This window comes from Erythrolamprus reginae, chromosome 3, assembly GCF_031021105.1.
Source record: "Erythrolamprus reginae isolate rEryReg1 chromosome 3, rEryReg1.hap1, whole genome shotgun sequence".
Classification (NCBI taxonomy): Eukaryota; Metazoa; Chordata; class Lepidosauria; order Squamata; family Dipsadidae; genus Erythrolamprus; species Erythrolamprus reginae.
The window spans coordinates 1,577,217-1,604,271 of NC_091952.1; the positions used below are offsets into that span (position 1 = coordinate 1,577,217).

Here is a 27,055-nt window from a genome sequence, read left to right on the forward strand (position 1 = left end):
GTGGGAGGCACTGTGCTTCAGTGGTTCTCCTCCTACCTCTCTGGCCGGTCGCAGTCGGTGTTAGTGAGGGGTCAGAGGTCGACTCCGAGGTCTCTCCCTTGTGGGGTGCCTCAGGGGTCGGTCCTCTCCCCCTTGCTATTTAACATCTACATGAAACCGCTGGGTGAGATCATCCAAGGACATGGGGTGAGGTATCATCAATATGCCGATGATACCCAGCTTTACATCTCCACCCCATGCCCAGTCAACGAAGCGGTGGAAGTGATGTGCCGGTGCCTGGAGGCTGTTGGGGCCTGGATGGGTGTCAACAGACTCAAGCTCAACCCGGATAAGACGGAGTGGCTGTGGGTTTTGCCTCCCAAGGACAATCCCATCTGTCCATCCATTACCCTGGGGGGGGAATCATTGACCCCCTCAGAGAGGGTCCGCAACTTGGGCGTCCTCCTCGATCCACAGCTCACATTAGAGAACCACCTTTCAGCTGTGGCGAGGGGGGTGTTTGCCCAGGTTCGCCTGGTGCACCAGTTGCGGCCCTATCTGGACCGGGACTCATTGCTAACAGTCACTCATGCCCTCATCACCTCGAGGTTCGACTACTGTAATGCTCTCTACATGGGGCTACCTTTGAAAAGTGTTCGGAAACTTCAGATCGTGCAGAATGCAGCTGCGAGAGCAGTCATGGGCTTACCCAGGTATGCCCATGTTTCACCATCACTCCGCAGTCTGCATTGGCTGCCGATCAGTTTCCGGTCACAATTCAAAGTGTTGGTTATGACCTTTAAAGCCCTTCATGGCACTGGACCAGAATATCTCCGAGACCGCCTTCTGCCGCACGAATCCCAGCGACCGATTCGGTCCCACAGAGTGGGCCTCCTCCGGGTCCCGTCAACTAAACAATGCCGGTTGGCGGGCCCCAGGGGGAGAGCCTTCTCTGTGGCGGCACCGGCCCTCTGGAACCAACTCCCCCCGGAGATCAGAACTGCCCCTACTCTTCCTGCCTTCCGTAAACTCCTTAAAACCCACCTTTGCCGTCAGGCATGGGGAAACTAAACATCTCCCCTGGGCACGTTGAAGTTATATATGGTATGCCTGTATGTGTGTATGTTAGTATAGGGGATTTTCTTAAACTCATAATATTTTAATTAATTGGATTGGATTGGATTGTTTTTCACTTGTTGTGAGCCGCCCCGAGTCTTCGGAGAGGGGCGGCATACAAATCCAAATAATAAATAAATAAATAAATAAATAAATTGCTTCCTGGCTCTCTCCCAAGCGGACCATTCCTCCTGTTCATCAGCTTTGGGTCTGTAGGGTTCTCCTAAGATGAGGCTGGGGGACGTTCTGGGCAGAAACCTCATATAGGAATGTTTGTTTTTACAGCATCCACAAAATGAAGCTCCTGTTTGACCTTCACTAACAGAGGCTTCTTCTGTCCTGGACCACCCTGGAGACACCCCCCCAAAAGAACCCACCCTGGTCTCATTCCTTCAGTTCTGCAATAAAGCTTTGCTCCTGGCATCCCTCTCAGTCTCCAGGGTCTTTTTTACCCTTTGGGGTTTTCCCTTCCCCACCTTGATCCCCCCATGTCCTATCTCAGAGGCGGAGGAGCTGAGAGGGAGAACGTCCTCCCCCAATGTGGCCTTCCAGGAAGAGCAGAGCACAGGGGAAGCCTCTCTCCCAGCCAGAAATCCCTGAAACTCAGTCCCTAAAAAGGGTTTACTCCGGAGTAAGGCTGGGATGCACAACGAGACTTTGCTACTCACGCATGGTCCCACATGGATAGTCTGGACCATGAGAGTCAATGAGGCAAATGAGCAGACAGATTTTCCGTCTTTAGTTAAGCAGAAGAGAAATACAAAGAGAAGCCGCAGCGAGGGAGGGGACGGGAAACAGAACAGGGCAGCAGGAAAAACATGTGATATATGAAGGCTGCTTATGCATGACAATATTTGCCTGTTTAAAACATATGTTGCTATACCTGTCCATGCAAAATCTCCCCTGCCTTCCACCTGTTCTAAAGTCACCCGTAATTTCATCTCCTGAACATGGAGGGAGGAGTACAATGCAGGGAGGGGGGAGGGAGAAAGGGGAGGGGCTGAAAGTGAAAGAGGGAGGGAGAGGGAGGGGGAGGATGAGGAAGACTCACAGCTGGATTTGGATATTCTGCATGGACTTTGGAGTGTGCCAGGATTTCAGACTTTGTGTCTGTGGATTTGTGGATTCTTGGAGTTTGCAACCCTGGGCCGAGACTGAATAGTCCCAAATTCCCAAATGAAGAAGTTCCCATTTGGTGCGAGTGGGACCCTGGGGCATAAGACGAGGGTCCTGGAGAGTCTTGTGTGTGAGGGGAGGGACTGGGACAGAACAACAGGGACCGGTCCACCTCTCCCCACACTGGCCACTCAATGCCCCTCTGAACGTTCAACCAACTTATGGAAGAGAAAAGAAATTCTCAGTTAGGATCTGCGGATTGGGCTCTTCATTGAAAAAGTACTGTTGTCTTTAACGTTGATTGACTCAAGAGAAGGGAATCGTTGACATGATGGTTGAACTCTTGGATTGAGATGGGGGAGGGGGGAGAGATTTGCACCCCCAGCATCCTGAGATAGGAGAGAGGAACCCAGTTGTGACGTCCAGCCCAGGGTCCTGAGAGACGGGCACCAAAAGGAAATTGCTGGGCTTTGTGGGGAAGGGGCGGAGGTGGGAGGCGGCTTCACCTGGCAGCATCTCACCTGGACAGGTGGAGATGGTTTGGCTCCTGGAAGATCCAGAGATGGGATCGTGCTTGATCTGGGATTCCCATTCCTGTCGGCGACTACTTCAGCTTCAACCACAACAACACAAGAGCACACAACAGATTTAAACTTAATATTAACCACTCCAAACTTGACTGTAAAAAATATGACTTCAGTAACTGAGTTGTCGAAGCGTGGAACTCATTACTGGACTCCATAGTGTCATCCCCAAACCCCCAACACTTTACCCTTAGATTATCCACGGTTGACCACTCCAGATTCCTAAGAGGTCAGTAAGGGGCGAGTACAAGTGCCTTCCGTCCCCTGTCCTATTGCTCTCCTATATCTCCTATACCTTTCTTCTATTCCTATATCTCTTCTTCTATTCTTTCATTGATATGTTCTATTATTATATCTTCTCTTCTATTCTTTCTTAGATATATTTTACTATGAGTATCTCCTCTATAACCTTCATCATGTATTTTACTATGTGTATACTAAAACCCTCATTGTGTATTGGACAAAATCAATCAAACAATAAATAAATTCTCTCAGTCTTGGGATCTTGTATTTTTCAGAAAAACATGGAGTGTGTCTATGGGCCCCCAACATGGTCACTTGTGCATTGTCACTTGTGCAGTGTGCTTAGACCAAAAGGAAGGGCTGGGTGGTGTCTCCGAGGCCGAGACGTGGTCTGGGTACATGCAGGTTTCTCGGGGGTCTTTCAGGCTGCTGCAGCTCCAGGCTCCCCTCTTGTCCATCAAAGGTGGAGTAGACATAGGAAAGGCTGCTGCTTTGATACTCAAACATGCTTCGGTTTGGCTGCCCCAAGCAGACCATCCCTCCTGATCTCAGCTCTGGGTCTGTAGGGTTCTTCTGAGATGAGGCCGGGGGACGTTCTGGGCAGAACCCTCATATCTGAATGTTTCTTTTTACAGCATCTGCAGCATGAAGCTCCTGTTTGACCTTCACTCACAGAGGCTTCTTCTGTCCTGGACCACCCTGGAGACCTCCCCCCCCCCCCAAACCCCCCCCCCCCCCGGTCTCATTCCTTCAGTTCTGCAATAAAGCTTTGCTCCTGGCATCCCTCTCAGTTTCCGGGGTCTTTTTTACCCTTTGGGAGGTTTTCCCTTCCCCACCTTGATCCCCCCATGTCCCGTCCTCCCCCCTCCTATCTCAGAGGCGGAGGAGCTGAGAGGGAGAACGTCCTCCCCCACTGTGACCTTCCAGGAAGAGCAGAGCACAGGGGAAGCCTCTCTCCCAGCCAGAAATCCCTGAAACTCAGTCCCTAAAAAGGGTTTACTCCGGAGTAAGGCTGGGATGCACAACGAGACTTTGCTACTCACGCATGGTCCCACATGGATAGTCTGGACCATGAGAGTCAATGAGGCAAATGAGCAGACAGATTTTCCGTCTTTAGTTAAGCAGAAGAGAAATACAAAGAGAAGCCGCAGCGAGGGAGGGGACGGGAAACAGAACAGGGCAGCAGGAAAAACATGTGATATATGAAGGCTGCTTATGCATGACAATATTTGCCTGTTTAAAACATATGTTGCTATACCTGTCCATGCAAAATCTCCCCTGCCTTCCACCTGTTCTAAAGTCACCCGTAATTTCATCTCCTGAACATGGAGGGAGGAGTACAATGCAGGGAGGGGGGAGGGAGAAAGGGGAGGGGCTGAAAGTGAAAGAGGGAGGGAGAGGGAGGGGGAGGATGAGGAAGACTCACAGCTGGATTTGGATATTCTGCATGGACTTTGGAGTGTGCCAGGATTTCAGACTTTGTGTCTGTGGATTTGTGGATTCTTGGAGTTTGCAACCCTGGGCCGAGACTGAATAGTCCCAAATTCCCAAATGAAGAAGTTCCCATTTGGTGCGAGTGGGACCCTGGGGCATAAGACGAGGGTCCTGGAGAGTCTTGTGTGTGAGGGGAGGGACTGGGACAGAACAACAGGGACCGGTCCACCTCTCCCCACACTGGCCACTCAATGCCCCTCTGAATGTTCAACCAACTTATGGAATAGAAAAGAAATTCTCAGTTAGGATCTGCGGATTGGCCTCTTCATTGAAAAAGAACGGTTGTCTTTAACGTTGATTGACTCAAGAGAAGGGAATCGTTGACATGATGGTTGAACTCTTGGATTGAGATGGGGGAGGGGGGAGAGATTTGCACCCCCAGCATCCTGAGATAGGAGAGAGGAACCCAGTTGTGACGTCCAGCCCAGGGTCCTGAGAGACGGGCACCAAAAGGAAATTGCTGGGCTTTGTGGGGAAGGGGCGGAGGTGGGAGGCGGCTTCACCTGGCAGCATCTCACCTGGACAGGTGGAGATGGTTTGGCTCCTGGAAGATCCAGAGATGGGATCGTGCTTGATCTGGGATTCCCATTCCTGTCGGCGACTACTTCAGCTTCAACCACAACAACACAAGAGCACACAACAGATTTAAACTTAATATTAACCACTCCAAACTTGACTGTAAAAAATATGACTTCAGTAACTGAGTTGTCGAAGCGTGGAACTCATTACCGGACTCCATAGTGTCATCCCCAAACCCCCAATACTTTACCCTTAGATTATCCACAGTTGACCTCTCCAGATTCCTAAGAGGTCAGTAAGGGGCGAGTACAAGTGCACTTGAGTGCCTTCCGTCCCCTGTCCTATTGCTCTCCTATATCTCCTATACCTTTCTTCCATTCCTATATCTCCTCTTCTATTCTTTCATTGATATATTCTCTTCTATTCTTTCTTAGATATATTTTACTATGAGTATCTCCTCTATAACCTTCATCATGTATTTTACTATGTGTATACCCACTAAAACCCTCATTGTGTATTGGACAAAATCAATCAAACAATCAATAAATTCTCTCAGTCTTGGGATCTTCTATTTTGCAGAAAAACATGGAGTGTGTCTATGGGTCCTGAATATTGTCAGTTGTGCACTTTGCTTAGACCAAAAGGAAGAGCTGTGTGGGAGGAGAGGACAGGGGTCAACGTGAGTAGGGGAAACCCCGAAAGGGGCCAAAAAGGAGACCGGAGACCGAGAGGGATGCTAGGAGCAAAGCTTTATTGCAGAACTGAAGGAATGAGACCAGGGTGGGTTTGGGGGTTGGAGGGTCTCCAGGCTGGTCCAGGACAAAGGAAGGATCTTTGGGTCAAGGTCAGCTCTACCTGTCCATCCCCACTGCAGATGCTGTAAAAACAAACATTCAGATATGAGGTTTTTGTCCAGAACGTCCCTCCATGTTTCCACCTGCCTCATCTCAGAAGAACCCTACAGACCCAGAGCTGAGATCAGGAGGGATGGCCTGCTTGGGAGAGAGCAGGAAGCATTGGGGCAGCCTCCCCATGGGAGCTATGGGGCTCCAAGCAGGGATTCAAGCAAAGGTGGGACAGCCATCTGTCCAGGATGCATTGAGGGTTTCTGCACTAGAAGGAGGGTGGACTAGTCTTTCCGCAAGCCCCTCTTTCTAGAAGACCACAAGGCCACTGCTTGGAGCACGGACGAGGGGTGTTCACTTGAGTTTCCTTACTCAGACAGGGAGCGTTTCTCACAATCAGAAATGTCAGCTTATCTTTGGCTCCTCAGATGAAGCTCTGGACTTTAGCAATTGCAATAGCACTTCGACTTATATACCGCTTCCCAGTGCTTTGAAAAGCCCACTCTAAGTGGTTTATAAAATCTGCATATTGCCCCAACAATCTGGGTCCTCATTTGACCCATCTCAGAAGGAAGGAAGGAAGGAAGGAAGGAAGGAAGGAAGGAAGGAAGGAAGGAAGGAAGGAAGGAAGGAAGGAAGGAAGGAAGGAATAGCAATAGTATTTAGACTTGTATTCCGCTTCCTAGTGCTTTTACAACCCTCTCTAAGTGGTTTACAGGCTCAGCCTCTTGCCCCCAACAATCTGGGTCCTCATTTGATCCACCTCGGAGGGATGGAAGGCTGAGTCAACCTTGAGCCTGGTGTAAATAAGCACCATTAGATTTGTACTACAGCCATGTCACAAAAATGTCCAACTTTTGTTTTAATGCTTTCTGTTTCTTTTCTGTGTGAGTTTGATTGTTTGTGTTTTGTGTGTTTAAATAAAGTTTACTTTTATTAAAAAAAGAGCTTTGTGAGATTTGATCTGCCAAACTGCTGGCAGCCAGTGATCAGAAAGAGCTTGCAGTCCTGCACTCTAACCACTGCACCACTGAGGCTCACCTGAGCAGGGACCAAAGGGTCACCTGGATTAAGCTGAGCAAGGAGTTTTGTCCTGGCCTCTCCTTCTTCGGGCCTGGGGTCTTCTGGCTTCCTAACCAGGCTGGCAGGAGGACTCTCTGCTTCACCACGGTGCCCAGACCCCAGGAAGGTCGAGGGGACCCATAGCTCTCCCCTCATATTTAATTGGTGGACAATTGACTAAACAGGAGCCAGCAATGTGCTGCGGCAGCCAAAAAGGCCAATAGGATCCTGAGTTGCATTAACAGAGAGATACAATCTAGGTTTAGGGAGGTACTAATACCACTCTACAAACCCCTAGTTAGACCACACCTTGAGTCCTGCATCCAGTTTTGGTCACCAAACTACAAAAAAGACATTGAGACTCTAGAGAAAGTGCAGAAGAGAGCAACCAGGGTGATCAGGGGACTGGAAACTAAAACATACAAAGAGAGATTGCAGAAACTAGGCATGGCTAGTCCAGCGAAGAGAAGGACCAGGGGAGACAGGAGAGCATCTTCCAATATTTTAGGGTCTGCCCCAGAGAGGAGGGGGCCAGGCTGTTTTCCAAAGCACCTGAAGGCCAGACTCGAATAATGGATGGAAGCTGACCAAGGAGAGATTCAACCTGTAAATAAGGAGGAACTTTCTGACGGTGAGAGCGATCAACCAGTGGAGCAGAAGTTGCCTTTGGAGGCTGTAAACTCTCCAAGGGGAGATTGGACTGCTATTTGTCTGGGGTGGTATAGGGTCTCCTGCTCAAGCAAGGGTTGGACTAGATGAGCTTCAAGATTCCTTTCAACTCCACCTTTCTTTTTATACTTTAATTATACCTTTGTCAGAAACACGGAAAGCCTGGGGGGGAGGGGTGTTGTCTAAACATAAGGTGACCAATTGTCCTGCTTTAGGGAGGACAGTCCTTATTTTGCAGGTTCTGTCCTTCCTCGAAAATTGTCCTCCTTTCGATATTTTAAAACTAATCTGTTAATCTCTGTACTCAGAGATGACCCAAAATTCTGGAATCTTTTTTCAATTATGAATTATTGGAGATATTCATGTATTTTGTACATAATCAGGCATCTATTTTACATAAAATGATTCAAAAGATTTCAGCTGCAGAAGTTAGTCTTATTTTGAACGATTTTGTCCTTCAATATAAATCATGATTTGAAGAAAAAAATATTCTTTTAATAATAAAAATAAAATTGTCAAACTTAGAGGAATCAAATCCGGGCATAACGGAAAAGTTTACAAAAGAAGTTCAGGATTTTTACCAAACATGTTTCCAATAGGTGGAAGAATGGTCTGAAACAAATATCACAGGAAATAACTGTTTTCATTGGTGTTTTTTTACTTCATCAGAAGTAAATTGGGCAGAAATTGAAAATTGTGCTGAGTTTTGATCGAAAGAAATGCCTCATCTTAAAATCAATGACTGTTTGAAGAAATTAGAAGACTGAATGTATACAGTGTTCCCTCGATTTTCGCGGGTTCGAACTTCGCGAAAAGTCTATACCACAGTTTTTCAAAAATATTAATTAAAAAATACTTCGTGGATTTTTTCCCCTATACCACGGTTTTTCCCACCCGATGACGTCATATGTCATCGCCAAACTTTCGTCTGCTTTTAATAAATATTTTTAAAATAAACTTTAATAAATAAACATGGTGAGTAATAATCTAAATGGTTGCTAAGGGAATGGGAAATTGCAATTTAGGGGTTTAAAGTGTTAAGGGAAGGTTTGTGATACTGTCCATAGCCAAAAATAGTGTATTTACTTCCGCATCTCTACTTCGCAGAAATTCGACTTTCGCGGGCGGTCTCAGAACGCATCCCCCGCGAAAAGCGAGGGAACACTGTATTTAAATTCTGATACATTAGAACAATGGGAAAATCAACATTTATTCATAAATGTTGATTTTCCCATTGTTGTAATTTTTCAGAATTTTTCAGAACATGTTGAAATTGATAAAAGATGTTGAAGATGTTTTATTGTTGCTGTGAGCCGCCCTGAGTCTACGGAGAGGGGCGGCATACAAATAATAAATAAATAAAAGATGGGTGGAAATATTTAACCATTTCCAAAATGAAGGAATTCCATATGAAAATTCAGTTATTCTTGTTGAATTTACGTTGTGCTGCCCTGGAACTAAGGCAGCAGCTGAAAGAGTTTTTTCAATTGGCAATGATTTTTGGACAAGGGAGAAATCAAGATTGACACTCGAGCTGCAGCACATGAAGCCTATTTCTTGCTCCAAAATTTGTTAGAAAATGGTATCTTGACAAAAATATTCCTTCAATGGAAAAAATACTCATTTAATTAAATTGTACTTTTTTCTTAAATTCTTTTCGTCCTCCTTTTCATTGTAAAGAAATTGGTCACCTTATCTAAAGAAGATAAACAAATGTCAACCTACAGGTGTTACCTTAACCAGGATTCAGGCATCTAGTTGAGCAACCAAATCTGCAACATTTCTGGTTCTTAAGGCAATCCCAGTCATTTGCACACATCTGGACACAAGGAAGGAGCACATTATCAGGGATCCTGGGACACACCCCACGCCTTTCTGCAAAATAGAAGATCCCAGGGCTGAGTGTTAGACTTACCAGGTAGAGCAGGCAAGACATACAATCAGATAAGCTTATTATTTTTAATTTAAAATAAAAATAAAAATATTTCTTAGAAACATAGAAGATTGGTGGGAGAAAAAGAACTCCTGGTCCATCTAGTCTGCCCTATTTTCTGTATTTTATCTTAGGATGGATATATGTTTATCCCAGGCATGTTTCAATTCAGTTCCTGTGGATTGACTGCTGGAAGTTTGTTCCAAGCATCTACTCCTGTTCCAGTCAAATAATATTTTCTCCAAACACAAACATATTAAAACATTGGATAGTGTGTTACATACCTGTATCTTATTCCTTATTGTGCTCTACATATATTACCAATATAACTATTATTTCACACTATACATACAATCTCTATACATGCAATGTACACAATACATTATAGGATAAACATTGATCTTTGGTATCTATTTTTTATTACGTTTTAAACTCTCTTTTTTTCTTTTAATTCCTTAAGATTTTTATTTCTTTTTGATTATGTATGTCTATGTTTTCCTTTTTCCCAACCAGCAATAAAATCTATTCCAACATTCATAATATTGTGACTCATCTCTGTCTTTTATTTCCATTGTCAATCTGTCAATTTCTGCAGAGATTGTTATTTTTTCTATTAAGTCTTCTTTAGTGGGTACACTTTTCACTTATTAATTTAGATGAATGGCATCGACTCTGGACTAGAAATTTTAAAAAATGACATTGGGCACAGCACACAAGAAGAATTGGTACAAAATGTTTTATAGGTGGCATATAACACCAACTCAATTAGCAGAGATTGAGAAGAAAATAGACATGGCTGAGTCAAACTTGAGCCGGTGTTGAGATTTGAACCGCTGACCTACAGATCTAGCAGTCAGCTTCAGTGGCCTGCAGTACTGCACTCTGCCCACTGCACCACCTTGGCTTTCCCACCAACAATCCCCATTTTGCCGACCTTGGAAGGATAGAAGGCCAAGTCAACCTTGAGCCGCATCAGCATTGAAGTCCAAGCTGCAATATTGCATTCTAACCAGGTGGGGGCTCCAAATTACCGCCACTACTGGTGCTGATGAATGCGCGGCTCTGGGTGACCATTGAGCACAGGTGCAATGGAGCGAGATTTGGCTTATGCGCATGCGCAGGAAGCCAGTCTCATGAGAAGACACGTGGGTGTGCGAGATTTCGGCAATTTCAGCAAAATCTCTCACACACACATCCTCTGACAAGATTTTGTTTCCTGCGCATGCGCGGAGGCCAAATCTTGCTCTGATGCACAAGCACACACGACGGTCATCCAGAGCTGCACGCCTGGCTCCATTTCCTTGTCCCTTCCCCGGTTTTGGTAGGATACTGGTACTGATCCTAACCACTATGCCACCATGGCTCTTTAGGATAGAAATAAGCAGCCGGTCCTATTCCCTCCTAACCTTGAAGATGTTACCTAATTGGGTGATGAAATGTTTGCAAGACAGCAGGTTGTTAAGTTGGAAGAACTCATCAAGTTCAACCTTGAGCTACATAAATTCTCTTGTATTGGCAGCAGGGGTGGACACAGTTCCACCAGCGGAAATGAAGATGCGTGCGCAGCTCCAGCTGATTGGCGGCTGTCACTTCCTGGATTACTGGTCTCAGCTCGGCTCTCCTCTTTTCCCCTGTTGCTCCATCTGCGCTCCTTGCTTTTTTCCTCTTTCCTCCTTCCTGGCCTTGGACAAGCTTCCCTCTCTCCTGCCTGGCTCCCCTTCAGCCTCACGCGGCCACCTCTCGCCTGAGGTGCAAGCAGAAGGTGAGGCTGGAAGCAGCACTGGCAGAATTTATGCTCCTGGCAGCACCCGTTCGCCAGCTGCCCAGCCTGAGGCAAGAGGGGCGACCCAGGAATGGGAGCGCGGGAAACGCGAAGCAAGTTGTCACCCCAGCGAGCGACACTGGTAAGGTTTGTAAGTCGAGGACTTAACAGTTCACTTGAACGATGATGATCGTTCAAGCCACTCCCACCTGATCACATGGCCAGCAAGCCACTCTTACCCGGTCACATGACCATTAAGCCACACCCACAAAATAAGCAACACCCACAGTGTGGAAGTAAAAATTTTGGCTGCCCATTACTGATTGGAAGATTTCTGTCGCCCTTACTTACCATAACAGGTGTAGCGACATTCATCCCAGGTCTTGAAATTATTTTTATTCCCATTGCATCCACCGTAAAGAAACTCTTCACATTGGTTTGAAGGCGCGTGGAAGTAGTAGCGATCTAATTTGGCATCACATGGTCCAGGCTCAAAAGCAAGATTACAAAACTCTGCGACAAATTAAAGGATGAGGATGTTTCTTGATTGGTAGCACAAAAGTATTTAACTCTCTTTAACCGATAACCATCTGTCTGAAGTAGTGTAGGGTTCCCTGCCTAAGCAGGGGTTGGACTAGAAGACCTCTAACGTCCCTTCCAACTCCATTATTATTATTATTATTATTATTATTATTATTATTATTATTATTATTATTATTATTTATTTATTTATTTATTTATTTATTTATTTATTTATTTATCAGATTTGTATGCCGCCCCTCTCCGCAGACTCGGGGCGGCTCACAGCAATAATAATACAATGTAAACAAATCTAATATTTAAGTTAATTTTAAAAACCCCAATTTAGAAACCAATCATACATACTAGCATACCATACATAAATTTTATAAGCCTAGGGGGAGGGAAAATGTTAATTCCCCCATGCCTGACGACAGAGGTGGGTTTTAAGGAGCTTACGAAAGGCTAGGAGGGTGGGGGCAACTCTGATATCTGGAGGGAGTTGGTTCCAAAGGGTCAGGGCCACCACAGAGAAGGCTCTTCCCCTGGGTCCCGCCAAACGACATTGTTTAGTTGACGGGACCCGGAGAAGGCCAACTCTGTGGACCTAACTGGTCGCTGGGATTCGTGCGGCAGAAGGCGGTCCCAGAGATATTCTGGTCCGATGCCATGAAGGGCTTTATAGGTCATAACCAACACTTTGAATTGTGACCGGAAACTGATCGGCAACCAATGCGGACTGTGGAGTGTTAGTGTGACATGGGCATATTTAGAGAAGCCCATGATTGCTCTCGCAGCTGCATTCTGCATGATCTGAAGTTTCCGAACATTTTTCAAAGGTAGCCCCATGTAGAGAGCATTACAGTAGTTGAGCCTCGAGGTGATGAGGGCATGAGTGACTGTGAGCAGTGACTCCCGGTCCAAATAGGGCCGCAACTGGTGCACCAGGTGAACCTGGGCGAACGCCCCCCATCTTCATCAATAATAATGATAATGATAATGATAATGATAATGATAATGATAATGATAATGATAATGATAATGATAATGATAATGATAATGATAATGATAATGATAATGATAATGATAATGATAATGATAATGATAATAATAATAATAATAATAATAATAATAATAATAATAATAATAATAATAATAATATAGTAGTAGTAGTAGTAGCAGCAGCAGCAGTAGTAGTTTCGGTCATGAAACATCTACAAGAAAACCACCCAGGTCAGAGAGCACCAAAGATCCTGAGCTACAAGTATTTTCTTTTACTTATCCTGATTCTGTTGCTGCATTGGGTCAAGATGGGTCATCCTTCCCTTAAAATTGCATTTTTCTTGGGACTCTCTCCCATTTCTGTCCCCTATTCAGCTGTCACCCAACCACCATCTCCAGAACCTCCCCAGAAGAAGCCCCACCAAGCCAGAGGGTCCAGACTGGGCTCTTTGGCTTCCCTTCCCTGGGGGAGAACTCTGAGCACTTCAGCCCCTCCCTGCAAAGGGTCTCAAGGTCTTTCTGAAAGCTCACTTGGACGGCCCACGCTGGAGACGGGGGTCAGCTCTGTCCAGAGGGTGAGGAGTCCCAGCAGGAGAAGAAGGCCACCAGAAGACATGGTGAAGCCGTCTGGCCCACACTCGGGCTGCTGGCTCTATTTATTCTCCCCACTGGGAATTTCACATCCAGGAAGAAGGTTGTTGTAATGCAGAGACAATTTGAATTCTTTTCTCTTTCACAAGTTGGTTGAAAACCCCTAACCCATTCCACAATCTTGATTTCTTTACACGTTTCAGTCACTTGACCTCCCAATGCCTCTGGGCAACTTGACCATAGAGGAGAATATCTGTAAGCCAGAGTTAAAATGTGGGGGTCCTTTGTACCCTCCGAGCTTGACATACCGCATTTTTGGAGTATAAGACGCACCTTAGTTTTGGGGAGGAAAATAGGGAAATAATCTGCCTACCAGGTGTTCTGTCTGGGTTTTCCCAGACCTCCACACCCACTGAAAAAACAGCCAGACACTCTGGTAAAATCCAAAAGTAATTTATAGCAGGAAAAAATAAGCACAAAGGAAAACCTGTCTTCACAGCAGACAGGTTACAATACTTTACAACAGGGTCCTGATGTCCAGTCAATTCCAAAAGCTTCTTGCTGGCACACACCCCCAAGGTTTCAAGAGTCCAAGGCACAAACCAGGATTGTAGCCACCAAAGTTCACAGACAGGTCTCACGAATCTCCAAGATAAAACTCCACAAGCCAGGAAGGGTGGGGCCGCCTTTTATCCTTTCCCAAGAGCACCACACCCAAACCCAGCTGTGACCTCTAATGCTGGAAATATCTAGCCAATTGCGTTCTTCTCTCGTTAGCTCTCCTCTGTCGCATATCTATGAAGTCACTAGCATCTTCCCCCAGGGAATCCAGGCTGCTTGCTGGGGAGAGCTCCCCCTGGTGGAACTCTGGCTGTCCTTCATCTTCAGCCTGGGATTCAGCTTCGTCGTCAGTCTGCCCCTCCTGGTCCTCAGCCTCTGAGCTGGACACCGACAGCAAATCAGCCATTCCCGGAGGGGTCCCAGGCTGAACCACAACACCAGGTATTCCTCTGGCCAGCGTCCTTAGTCTGCTCAGCTTCAGCACATTGTTTTATCCCCTGGTTAGGGCTTAAAAAAAACCTTATTCAGAGAGAGTAACAATGAAAGAGCTTGCAAGCCAGTAAGAGCTGGGAACATTGTTAGCACCTGGAAGCAAACAGTTGGAGCAAGTAGAGCAATGGAAAAAAACCCTGCAAAGACTTAGAGCTTGGGAACCCTTCTTTGCAGAGGGTAACAATGAAAGAGCTTGCAAGTGGGTAAGAGCTGGGAACATTAATTGTGCCTAGTTATGGCTGGAAAGAAATATTTGGAGCAAGTAAAGCAATGAAAAAAATCTTTAAAGAGAGGGTTTGGAAAACATTCTTCGCAGAGAGTAACAACAAAAGAACTTGCAAACCAGTAAGAGCTGGGAACATTGTTAGCACCTGATTAGGGCTAGAAAGAAGCTTACTCAGAGCAAGTTAGAGGAATGAAATAAAAGTCTGCAAAGACCTAGGGTTGGGAAAACATTCTTTGCAGAGAGAAACAATGAAAGAGCCTGCAAGGGAAGAGCTGGGAAGATCGTTAGCAGCTAGTTAGGGCTGGGGGGGAAAAGCTACATTCAGAGTATAAGATTATGAGCCTCTTTTAGGGAAGAAAAAAGTTTACCTTATACTCCAAAAAATATGGTATATACTTAATAAAGACTATTTAAAAAAAATAATAATAAATTTGGATGCTATTTGGAACTCTGAGAATCGATTAGAAGAAATGCCACCCTTTCTTCAAAAGCTACATTGAGAGTATAAGACGCACCGTAATTATCAGCCTCTTTTAGAGAGGAAAAGGGTGGGTCTTATACACCGAAAAATACAGTACATACATATACATACATACACACACACACACACACACTAAGGCTAGGGTAGTACTAATACCACTCTACAAAGCCCTAGTTTATTTTTATTTTTTTATTATTTTATTTATTCTTTGTCCAATATACAATACATATGGAACAGAATAGACATTAAGTAATATATATATAACGATAGAAAGTAAAAAGAAGAGAAGTAGATGGGAGGGAGAGAATATATATGATATAAGAGATAAGGAAAGACAATTGGACAGGGGACGAAAGGCACACCAGTGCACTTATGTACGCCCCTTACTGACCTCTAAGGAACCTGGAGAGGTCAATCGTGGAGAGTCTAAGGGAGAAGTGTTGGGGGATGGGAGTTGACACTATTGAGTCCGGTAATGAGTTCCACGCTTCGATAACTCGATTGTTAAAGTCATATTTTTTACAGTCAAGTTTGGAGCAGTTCGTATTAAGTTTGAATCTGTTGTGTGCTCTTGTGTTGTTGCGGTTGAAGCTGAAGTAGTCATTGACCGGTAGGACATTGCAGCATATGATCTTGTGGGCAATACTTAAATCTTGTTTTAGGCGCCATAGTTCTAGGCTTTCTAGGCCCAGGATTGTTAGTCTATTTTCGTAGGATATTCTGTTTCGAGTAGAGGAGTGAAGGGCTCTTCTGGTGAAGTATCTTTGGACGTTTTCAAGGGTGTTGATGTCTGAGATGTGGTGTGGGTTCCAGACAGATGAGCTGTATTCAAGGATGGGTCTGGCATAGGTTTTGTAGGCTCTAGTCAGTAGTGTGAGACCACACTAGTTAGTAGTTAGACCACACCTAGAGTCCTGCATCCAGTTTGGGTCACCAAACTACAAAAAAGACATTGAGACTCTAGAGAAAGTGCAGAAGAAAGCAGCCAACATGATAAGCAGACTGGAAACTAAAACATATGAAGAGAGGTTGCAGGAACTGGGCATGGCCAGTCTGGCAAAGAGAAGGACCAGGGGTGACATGGTAGCATCTTCCAATACTTGAGGGGCTACTACAAAGTGGAGGGGGTCAGGCTGTTTTCCAAAGCACCAACCAAAAGGCCAGACAAGAAACAATGGATGGGAGTTGACCAAGGAGAGATTCAACCTGGAAATAAGGAGGGACTTTCTGACAGTGAGAGCGATCAACCAGTAGAACAGATGTTGCCTGTGGAGGTCGTGGGGGCTCCAACACTTGAGACTTTGAAGAGGAGATTGGACGGCCATTTGTCTGGGTGGTGTAGGGTTCCTGCTCGAGCAGGGGGTTAGACTAGATGGCCTACAAGGCCCCTTCCAACTCTAATAAGTAAATAAATAATAAAAGCACAGAGAATTCACCTTTTGTGAGGTGTGCTAGATGCCACTTTTTTCAATCAATGTGAGCCAGAGACAGGCAGCTTTGTCAGTGAGCCCAGGATGAGCAGAAACTAGACAAGAGAGACCATGGCTCAGATAATCTGGCCCTCTGCCCTGTAGGGCTTCAAAGGTAATAAGTGGCATCCAGGAGCCCATGGCACTGAAGGTAACATGAAATCTGGATGTTATGCAGGTGTGGCATGGACTGTACATCACTGCTTGGGCTAAGGAACATTCTAACTTAATCCCTGGATAATTCAATGGATTTGCAGCTGGCTGAAGCATAGACATCAGAGAGTTATTGTTAATGGCGAGTATTCTGAGCAGAGTCAGGTTACAAGCGGTGTGCCACAAGGGTCTGTTCTGGGTCCTATTCTTTTTAATATGTTTGTGAGTGACATAGGGGAAGGTCTGGTAGGGAAGGTTTGCCTATTTGCCGATGACTCTAAAGTGTACAATAGGGTTGATATTCCTGGAGGGGTCTGTAATATGGTAAATGATTTAGCTTTACTAGATAAATGGTCAAAGCAATGGAAACTGCAGTTTAATGTTTCCAAATGTAAAATAATGCACTTGGGGAAAAGGAATCCTCAATCTGAGTATTGCATTGGCAGTTCTGTGTTAGCAAAAACTTCAGAAGAGAAGGATTTAGGGGTAGTGATTTCTGACAGTCTCAAAATGGGCGAGCAATGTGGTCGGGCGGTAGGGAAAGCAAGTAGGATGCTTGGCTGCATAGCTAGAGGTATAACAAGCAGGAAGAGGGAGATTATGATCCCGCTATATAGAGTGCTGGTGAGACCACATTCGGAATACTGTGTCCAGTTCTGGAGACCTCACCTACAAAAAGAGATGGATCAAATTGAACAGGTCAAAGACAGGCTACAAAAATGGTGGAAGGTCTTAAGCATAAAACGTATCAGGAAAGACATAATGAACTCAATCTGTATAGTCTGGAGGACAGAAGTGAAAGGGGGGGACATGATCGAAACATTTAAATATGTTAAAGGGTTAAATAAGGTCGAGAAGGGAAGTGTTTTTAATAGGAAAGTGAACACAAGAACAAGGGGGGCACAATCTGAGGTTAGTTGGGGGAAAGATCAAAAGCAACATGAGAAAATATTATTTTACTGAAAGAGTAGTAGATCCTTGGAACAAACTTCCAGCAGACATGGTAACTGAATTTAAACATGCTTGGGATAAACATATATCCATCCTAAGATAAAACACAGGAAATAGTATAAGGGCAGACTAGATGGACCATGAGGTCTTTTTCTGCCATCAGACTTCTATGTTTCTATGTTTCTAAACAGGGGCAGATTCGGAATGGCCTCCAAGATCAGCTCCATGTAGAACACTTGCCGTAGTTCATCCATGAATTGACTTGGCTTGGATTGTATACTTAGAATCCATCGTGTCCTCCAGACCAAGAAGATGCAATGTTTTACAAGATGAATCTCCATGAAAGGCCTCCTGGTCACAGCTGCCACCTACTCTTCAATGAAGAGCTGTATTAACCCAAGATGGAGGATTTAGGGGCTGCCCCAAAGAAGAGGAGTGGGTCCACCCATTCTCCAAATTACCAGAAGGCAGGACAAGAAGCAACGGATGGAAACTAACCAAGGAGGGAAGCCACCTGAATTTAAGGAGAAATTTACCAACAATGAGGACAATACAACCTGTGGAACAGACTCCAGAAGTTGTGGTTGCTCCATCACTGGAGCTTTTGAGAAGAGACTGGATAATCATTTGTTGAAAATGGTAGAGGGCAGTGATGGCGAACCTTTTTTTCCTAAAGTGCTGAAAGAGTGTGGCAGGGACTATCACACATGCACAAGTGCCCACACCCATAATTCAATGCCTGGGGAGGGTGAAAACAGTTTCTCCCCCCCCCCCAGGACCTTCTGGAGGCCAGAAATTGCCTGTTTCCCATCTTCTGTTGGGCCCAGTAGATTCATGTTTCACCCTCCCAAGGCTACAAAGGCTTCCCTGGAGCTGAGGGAGGGTAAAAACGCCCTCTCCCATCCCCCTGGAGGCTCTCTGGAAGCCAAAAACGCCCTCCCAGAGTCTCTGTGTGAGCCAAAAATCAGCTGGCCGGCACACACATGCACATTGGAGCTGGGTTAAGGCAACGGCTCGCGTGCCAGCAGATATGGCTCTGCGTGCCACCTGTGCCATAGGTTCGCCATCACTGACCTAGAGGCACTTTGCTTGAACAGGCAGTTAGACTAGCAGGTCTCCAAGGTGTCTTCCTGTTATTCTGTTATTATTCTGTTATTCTGATTATGCACCAGTCCCTAAGGGAACATAGCAATAGCGTTTAGACTTATATAGCACTTCACAGTGCTTTGCAGCCCTCTCTAAGCGGTTTACAAAAGAGTCAGCCTCTTGCCCCCAACAATCTGGGTCCTCATTTTACCAACCTCAGAAGGAAGGAAGGCTGAGTCAACCTTGAGCCTACTGAGATTCTATCTGCCAAACTGCTGGCAGCTGGTGATCAACAGAAGTAGACTTGCAGTACTGCACTCTAACCACTGCACTATCGATGGATGGATGGATGGATGGATGGGTGGATGGATGGATGGATGGATGGATGGAAGGATGGATGGAAAGAAGGAAGGAAGGAAGGAAGGAAGGAAGGAAGGATACATAGATGGATGGATGGATAGATAGATAGATAGATAGATGGATGGATGGATGGATGGATGGATGGATGGATTGAAAACGTCCAAAGATATTTCACCAGAAGAGCCCTTCACTCCTCCACTCGAAACAGAATATCCTACGAAAATAGACTAACTATCCTGGGTCTAGAAAGCCTAGAACTACGGCGCCTAAAACACGATTTAAATATTGCCCACAAGATCATATGCTGCAACGTCCCTCCGGTCAATGACTACTTCAGCTTCAACCACAACAACACAAGAGCACGCAACAGATTCAAACTTAATATTAACTGCTCCAAACTTGACTGTAAAAAATATGACTTTAACAATTGAGTTGTCGAAGCGTGGAACTCATTACTGGACTCAATAGTGTCAACTCCTAACCCCCAACATTTCTCCCTTAGGCTCTCCACGATTGACCTCTCCAGGTTCCTAAGAGGCCAGTAAGGGGCGTACATAAGTGCACTGGTGTGCCTTTCGTCCCCTGTCCAATTGTCTTCCCTTATCTTAAATATCATATATACTTTCTTCCTCTTATATATTTTCCTCTTCTATTTTACAAATTATCTTTATATATATTACTTCATGTCTATTCTCTTCCATATGTATTGTGTATTGGGCAAAGAATAAATAAATAAATAAATAAATAAATAAATAAATAAATAAATAAATAAATAAATAAATAAATAAATAAATGGATGCATGCACGCACTGATGGGTGGATGGAAAGAAGGATGGTTGGATAGACGGATAGCAATAGCAATAGTATTTAGACTTCACAGTGCTTCACAGTGCTTTCCAGCCCTCTCTAAGTGGTTTTCAGAGAGTCAGCCTCTTGCCCCCAACAATCTGGGTCCTCATTTTACTGAACTTGGAAGGAAGGAAGGCTGAGTCAACCTTGAGCTTACGGAGATTTGATCTGCCAAACTGCTGGCAGCTGGTGATCAGCAGAAGTAGCACTCTAACCACTGTGCCACCAAGGGGCCTGTATGAAATATGGAAGTCTTTTATGAGTGAAATAGGAAGGAGACCGAGCCCCAGGGACCTCCTCACACCCCACAGCCATTCAGTCTTGCTAGGTTTGGGTTTGAGCTGGTTCCAGCTCATTGAAACCTTTTCAACCTCCAGGCATTGGGACAAGAGTGGACCGCATGGCTTGGTTGGTCAAGGGTAATGATGTATAGCTGACTATCCCTCAAGCATGTTGATGATATCTGACCCTGAACCACGTACAGATGATAACTAGAAGAGGTGAGTACTTCAAACCCTGAGGCTTCCCAAAGATTTCAAGGTCGACCTCTCTCCTCCTATCAATACTCACTAGAACCGGCCATGGAGAAAGGAGGATGACCACCAAATCCTCTGATTCCCACTCCCCCCATACACATTGATATAATGATAGGTGTCATCGAGAACCACCATACCCTTCTAGGATTCGAACCTTGGCTGCTTATGCCTTGCTAGGCAATGGTTTTTCCTTTAAGCCACAGACTTTACTCCCTTTTATCTGGTGAGCCAGGGATGTAGACAGTGAAGGGCTACCAAATTTTTTACTACCACACTGAGGACGTGGCTTATGCAGGACGCCCTGCATTTTCTTTCAACATCTTCACTCAATATACTTCACCAGAAAAGCCCTTCACTCCTCCACTCGAAACAGAAGACCCTACGAGACTAGACTTAGAGTCATGGGTCTAGAAAGCTTAGAACTACGACGCCTAAAACACGATCTAGGTATTGACCACAAGATCATATGCTGGAACGTCCTGCCTGTCGGCGACTACTTCAGCTTCAACCACAACAACACAAGAGCATGCAACAGATTCAAACTTAATATTAACTGCTCCAAACTTGACTGTAAAAAATATGACTTTAGCAATCGAGTTGTCGAAGCGTGGAACTCATTGCCGGACTCAATTGTGTCAACCGCTAACCCCCAAGATTTTTCCCTTAGACTATCCACGATTGACCTCTCCTAAGAGGCCAGTAAGGGGCGTACATAAGTGCACCAGTGTGCCTTTCGTCCCCTGTCCAATTGTCTCTCCTTTATCTCATATATATTTTCTTCCTTTCATATATCTTCTCCTCTATTTTTATATCTTTTCTTCTATCCTTTTCTTTATATATATTACTACATGTCTATTCTCTTCAATATGTATTGTGTGTTGGACAAAATAAATAAATAAATAAAATAAATAAAATAAATTATTTCAGTGCAAATTGGATGCTCTGGGGTGGAGCTCTATTTTTGCTACCCCACTGCGTTGCCCCCTGTCCAGGCAGCTCCCCACCTCTGGGTGTATAGGTATCAATACACATACTTTAAAATTCATCAATAACATACAAAATTATACATTTTTATCCAGTCAACCATATATCAGTATCTTATTTTGTACCAATATTTTGTATCAGTCTGTTTTTCTTCATTCCATTACACTTCCTTCCCTCTACCTCTGTCCCTCCTTCTATTTTTTTACACTTTCTCTCCCCTCTCCTTTTTTTAATAAAATAATTTTTATTAGTATATCAACTTTAAAAAGAATACAAAAAATAAAAAATGCAAACAAATATTACACAACACCCATCCAAAAAGACACAAAACAAAACATATATACGTACATGAATACCTTTTATAACAAATATATAACTCTTATTTTATGCTTATTCGCTATTCTATCTTTGGTATCATTATAGCTTTTATATCTTTAAAGAACTTAATTATACCACCTATTAGTAATATATAGTACATTAGTAGTATATAGTAGCAGGGAGGCAGAACCAATTAGATGGTTCCGCCCCAGACGCCTGATGGACCCAGAGGGCTTTCAGAGGGCGCTTGGGGTTTTACAAGATTCACTCGTACACAGTTCGACAGAGTCCCTTGCTGTGGCCTGGAACAAGGCTCTTGACTGAATTGCGCCATTGCGACCTCTCTGTGGCACTGGACCCTGCAAAAAATATGACTTTAGTAATAGAGTTGTCGAAGCATGGAACTCTTTACCAGAATCTGTAGTGTCATCCCATAGCCCCCCAAATTTTATTTATATTTATGTATTTGTTTTGTCCAATACACAATAATACACAATGAGGGTTATAGAGGATTTAATCAGGTAGAATGTATTAAAGGGGGAATGAAGGAGAAAATAAAGGAGTGAAATATAACTATGAGAGAATAGCAGAAAAAGATATAGGGATAGAAGAGAAGATATAGGAGATATAGGGGAGACAACAGGACAGGGGACGGTAGGCACTCTGGTGCACTTATGTACGCCCCTTAAATTTTACCCTTAGACTATCCATGGTTGACCTCTCCAGATTCCTAAGAGGTCAGTAAGGGGCGTACATAAGTGCACCAATGTTCCTTCCATCCTCTGTCCTAATGTCCCTCTTATATTTCTACTTGCTCCATGTATATGAACTCTATTATTCCCAATGAATTATTTCTTCCATATTATTCCTAATGTTTTTCCTTCTATTATTCTATTGATGTATTTTACCATGATTATATCCTCTTAAATCTACATTATGTATTAGACAAAATAAATAAATAAAAATAATAAATAAATAGTCTCTGGGAGATTGATCTCCCTGTCCGATTCTTCTAGCAACGAGGGGTTTCTCTCTCTTTCTCAGTCCATTGATTCTGCTTCCCATAAACCGGACCCTTCGTGCTCTCTGGAATGAGAGAGAACAGGACTTCTTCTAGATTCAAAGTCTTTGAGGAAAGAAGGAAGAAAGACAACTCTGGGGATTTTTAGCTGAAATCAGTCATGACCTTTAAAGCTACCTGAACTCTCTGACAGAAAACCTATAAAAGAAAAGAAAATTACCACTGTGTGGAAAGCAAGAACCAGTATCAGAGAAGCTGAGAAAAACCAGAGCAGTAACCGAAGGGTCAAGTAAGAATGGAAGGTTTAAAGTTCTGCAGAAGAATTTGCAACAAGATCAGATTAGAGTAGATTTATTAGGTTTTTATGCCACCCTCTCCGGAGACTCGGAGTGGCTCACAACAGCAAAACACCGTACAAATCCAATCATTAAAAACAGTTAAAACCCTTAATATAAAAAACAGTCATACATCCCAGACAAACATAAAACGGGACGGCCCAGAGGAATCAATGTCCCCATGCCTGACGGCAAAGGTGGGTTTTAAGGAGCTTTAACCAGGTGCTTAGGTGCTTGAGTCAAACAAATCAGAATTTCAGAATTGGAAGAACCTTCAAAACAATGTTCTTTTTTTTCTAGGCTGCATTAACAGAGGGAGAGAATCAAGATCACGTGTTAGGTTAATAACTCTTTCTAAGGCCTTAATAGGGCCACACTTGGAATCCGGCATTTAGTTTTGGTCGCCACGATGATAAAAAGGACATTGACACACTAGAAAAAGGGCAGAGAAGAGCCACAAAGAGGATGAGGGGACTGGAGGCTAAAACATCTGAAGAACAGTTGCAGGAACTGGGCCTGGCTGGTTTAATGAAAAGAAGGACCAGGGAAGACATGATAGCAGTCTTCCAATAACTCAGGGGTTGCCACAGAGAGGAGGGGGTCAAGCTATTTTCCAAGGTACCCAAAAGCCAGACAAAGAATGGATGGAAACTAGAAAGTGTGCAGAGAAGAGCCACAAAGAGGATGAGGGGACTGGAGGTGAAAACATAGGAAGAACGGTTGCAGGAACTGGGCCTGGCTGGTTTAATGAAAAGAAGGACCAGGGGAGACATGATAGCAGCCTTCCAATATCTCAGAGGTTGCTACAAAGAAGAGGGAATCAAGCTATTCTCTGAAACACCTGAGGATAGAACAAGAAGCAATGGGTAGAAATTAAACAAGGAGAGAAACAACTTAGAACTAATTCCCCAGTTTCATGACAAGAAGGACCAGTGGAGACAGGATAGCAGAGTTACAATATTTGAGGGGCTGCCAGAGAGAGGAGGGGGTCAAGCTATTTCCCAAGGCACCCGAAGGCCAGACAAGGAATTATTTCCAAAGGTAGCTCTTCATTATTGAAGGTCTGGATGGACCAGACCAGTGTAAATTGCAAAATGAGCAGCATAAACGCCTAAGGGTGATGGTGACATAGAGAGCTGAACATTTAAAAAATTTGTTTGCAACAATACACGAGAACACAATAGATTCAAACTCGGTGTATACCGGTCCAAGCTCAATTGCAGACAATAGGACTTCAGCCACAGAGTGATCAACACCTGGAATGCCCCACCCGACTCTGTGGTTTCTTCCCCAAACCCCCAAAACTTCAACCTTAGACTGTTTACTGTCAACCTCACCACATTGCTGGGACACACTATTTACTCTGTGTGTGTGTGTGTGTGTGTGTGTGTGTGAGAGAGAGAGAGAGAGAGAGAGAGAGAGAGAGAGAGAGAGAGAGAGAGAGAGAGAGATTTCTTGCGATCTGAGTTCAACAGGCTCAATCTCATTCCCTCCTAAGGGTTATTTGATCTGTCCATCCATTGTGCCGGGGGAAGAAACATTGACCCCCTCAGATAGGGTCCACAACTTGGGTGTCCTCCTGGATCCATGGCTGAACCTTGATCACCATCTTTCCGCAGTGGTCAGTGGGACCTTTGCCCAGATTCACCTGGTGTTAAAGGTGTTAAAGGCTTAAATAAGGTTCAGAAGAGTTTTCAATAGGAAAGTGAACACAAGAACAAGGGGACACAATCTGAAGTTAGTTGGGGGAAAGATCAGAAGCAACATGAGAAAATATTATTTGACTGAAAGAGGAGTAGATCCTTGGAACAAACTTCCAGCAGACGTGGTTGGTCAATCCACAGGAACTGGATTGAAACATGCCTGGGATAAACATAGATCCATTGTAAGATAAAATACAGGAAATAGTATAAGGGCAGACTAGATGGACCATGAGGTCTTTTTCTGCTGTCAGTCTTCCATGTTTCTATGTTTCTATGCAGGCGTATTTCGACCAGGAGGCTCGACACACAGTCGCTCAGGCCCTCATTGCATCCCGTCTTGATTACTGCAACACGCTCTTCATGGGGCTACCCTTGAAGAGTGTTCGGAGACTCCAAATTATCCAGAATGCAGCCGCACGACTTGTCATGGGTGCCCCTTGGTACACCCATATAACACCTGTGCTCCGCGAACCTCACTGGCTTCCTATTACCCTCCGGGCACAATTCAAGGTGTTATTACTATAAAGCCCTACATGGCTCAGGGCCAGACTATTTACGGGACTGTCCCCTGTCGCCTCCCTCCCAGAGACCAATAAGAGCACACAGAGTTGGCCTCCCCCGGGTCCCGGCGATTAAACAATGCAGGTTGGCGGGGCTGTGGGAAGGGCCTTCTCTGTGACTGCCCCAGCTCTATGGAATCAACTCCCCCCCCCAATGTCCATACTGTTTCCACCCTGCTGTCTTTCCGTAAGACCACAAAGACCTTTGCCGGCAGGTCTGGGGGCCATAAATCAACACCTAGCTTAGCCATGTGTATGAATGGTGTATTTGCATGCTGTTGAGTCATTCAATTGCGAGTTTTAATAAGGGTTTTAGAGCTTAGGTTGCATTTTTGACTTCTTTTTATTGTTTTGTAATTTATATTGTTGTAAGCTGCCCTGAGTCCTTTGGGATTGGGTGGCATAGAAGTTTAAATAGATAGATAGATAGATAGATAGATAGATAGATAGATAGATAGATAGATAGATAGATAGATAGATAGGCAGGCAGGCAGGCAGGCAGGCAGGCAGGCAGGCAGGCAGGCAGGCAGGCAGGCAGGCAGGCAGGCAGGCAGGCAGGCAGGCAGGCAGGCAGGCAGGCAGGCAGGCAGGCAGGCAGGCAGGCAGGCAGGCAGGCAGGCAGGCAGGCTGGCTGGCAGGCAGGCAGGCAGGCAGGCAGGCAGGCAGGCAGGCAGGCAGACAGACAGACAGACAGACAGACAGACAGACAGACAGACAGATAGATAGATATAATAGATATGATAGATAGATAGATAGATAGATAGATAGATAGATAGATAGATAGATAGATAGATAGATAGATAGATAGATAAATAAATAAATACCAGAGCAGATGTTGCCACCTGCTGGCAGATTGTAGGCAATGCTTTTGTTTCCACTTGGGACACAAAATGCAATAATTAAAAATAAGATTTTATCATTAAGATTGTATAGATTTTTATCACTGTCACCGTGGAATAGCTCATCTCTGCACAACAGTCCTGGGGGGGGGATGGGCTAAGAATAATTTTTTCCTCTGAGGTCAGTCCATGTCAGGTTCCATGTCAGTGGCTTTATTTCAGCCATCCAGGAAGAAGTATCCATGATTTATTTATTTTATTTTATTTATTATTTAGATTTGTATGCCGCCCCTCTCCACAGATGTCAAAGCTCTGCCCCCGGAATCCCATCGTGGGATTCCCCACCTCCTTTTGATGCAGCGGTGCTACGGCATCCTTTTCCGTAAAAATAAATATTTTTATTTTTATGGAAAAGGACGCCAAGAAGGTGGGAAATCCTGGCACGGAATCTCTTCGTGGGAGGGATTCCCCAGCTCCTTCAAAGGGAGGTCTTCACGTAAAAATAAACATCGTTATTTTTACATGAAAGGACACCGCAGCGGCGCTGCAAGCAAAGGGCGGTCCTTTCACATAAAAATAAACATGTTTATTTTTACGTGAAGACCTCCCTTTGAAGGAGATGGGGAATCCCTCCCATGAAGAGATTCTGGGGGCAGAGCTTTGACATCACCAGCAGGTTGCTAAGGACGCCAAGGTG

The 27,055-nt window shown here is 44.6% G+C and overlaps 1 protein-coding gene across 1 annotated transcript in view; it reads right to left on the reverse strand.

Annotated features, from left to right (window-relative positions):
* Positions 1-5,783: 5,783 nt before the first annotated feature.
* LOC139163458 (uncharacterized) overlaps positions 5,784-27,055 on the reverse strand; it is a 35,778-nt gene continuing 14,506 nt past the window's right edge. The window contains 4 exon segments of the mRNA XM_070744256.1: positions 5,784-5,928; positions 9,362-9,502; positions 11,674-11,835; positions 13,375-13,495. Of these exon segments, the coding sequence (XP_070600357.1) occupies positions 9,363-9,502; positions 11,674-11,835; positions 13,375-13,495 (423 nt within the window). The 3' untranslated portion in view covers positions 5,784-5,928; position 9,362.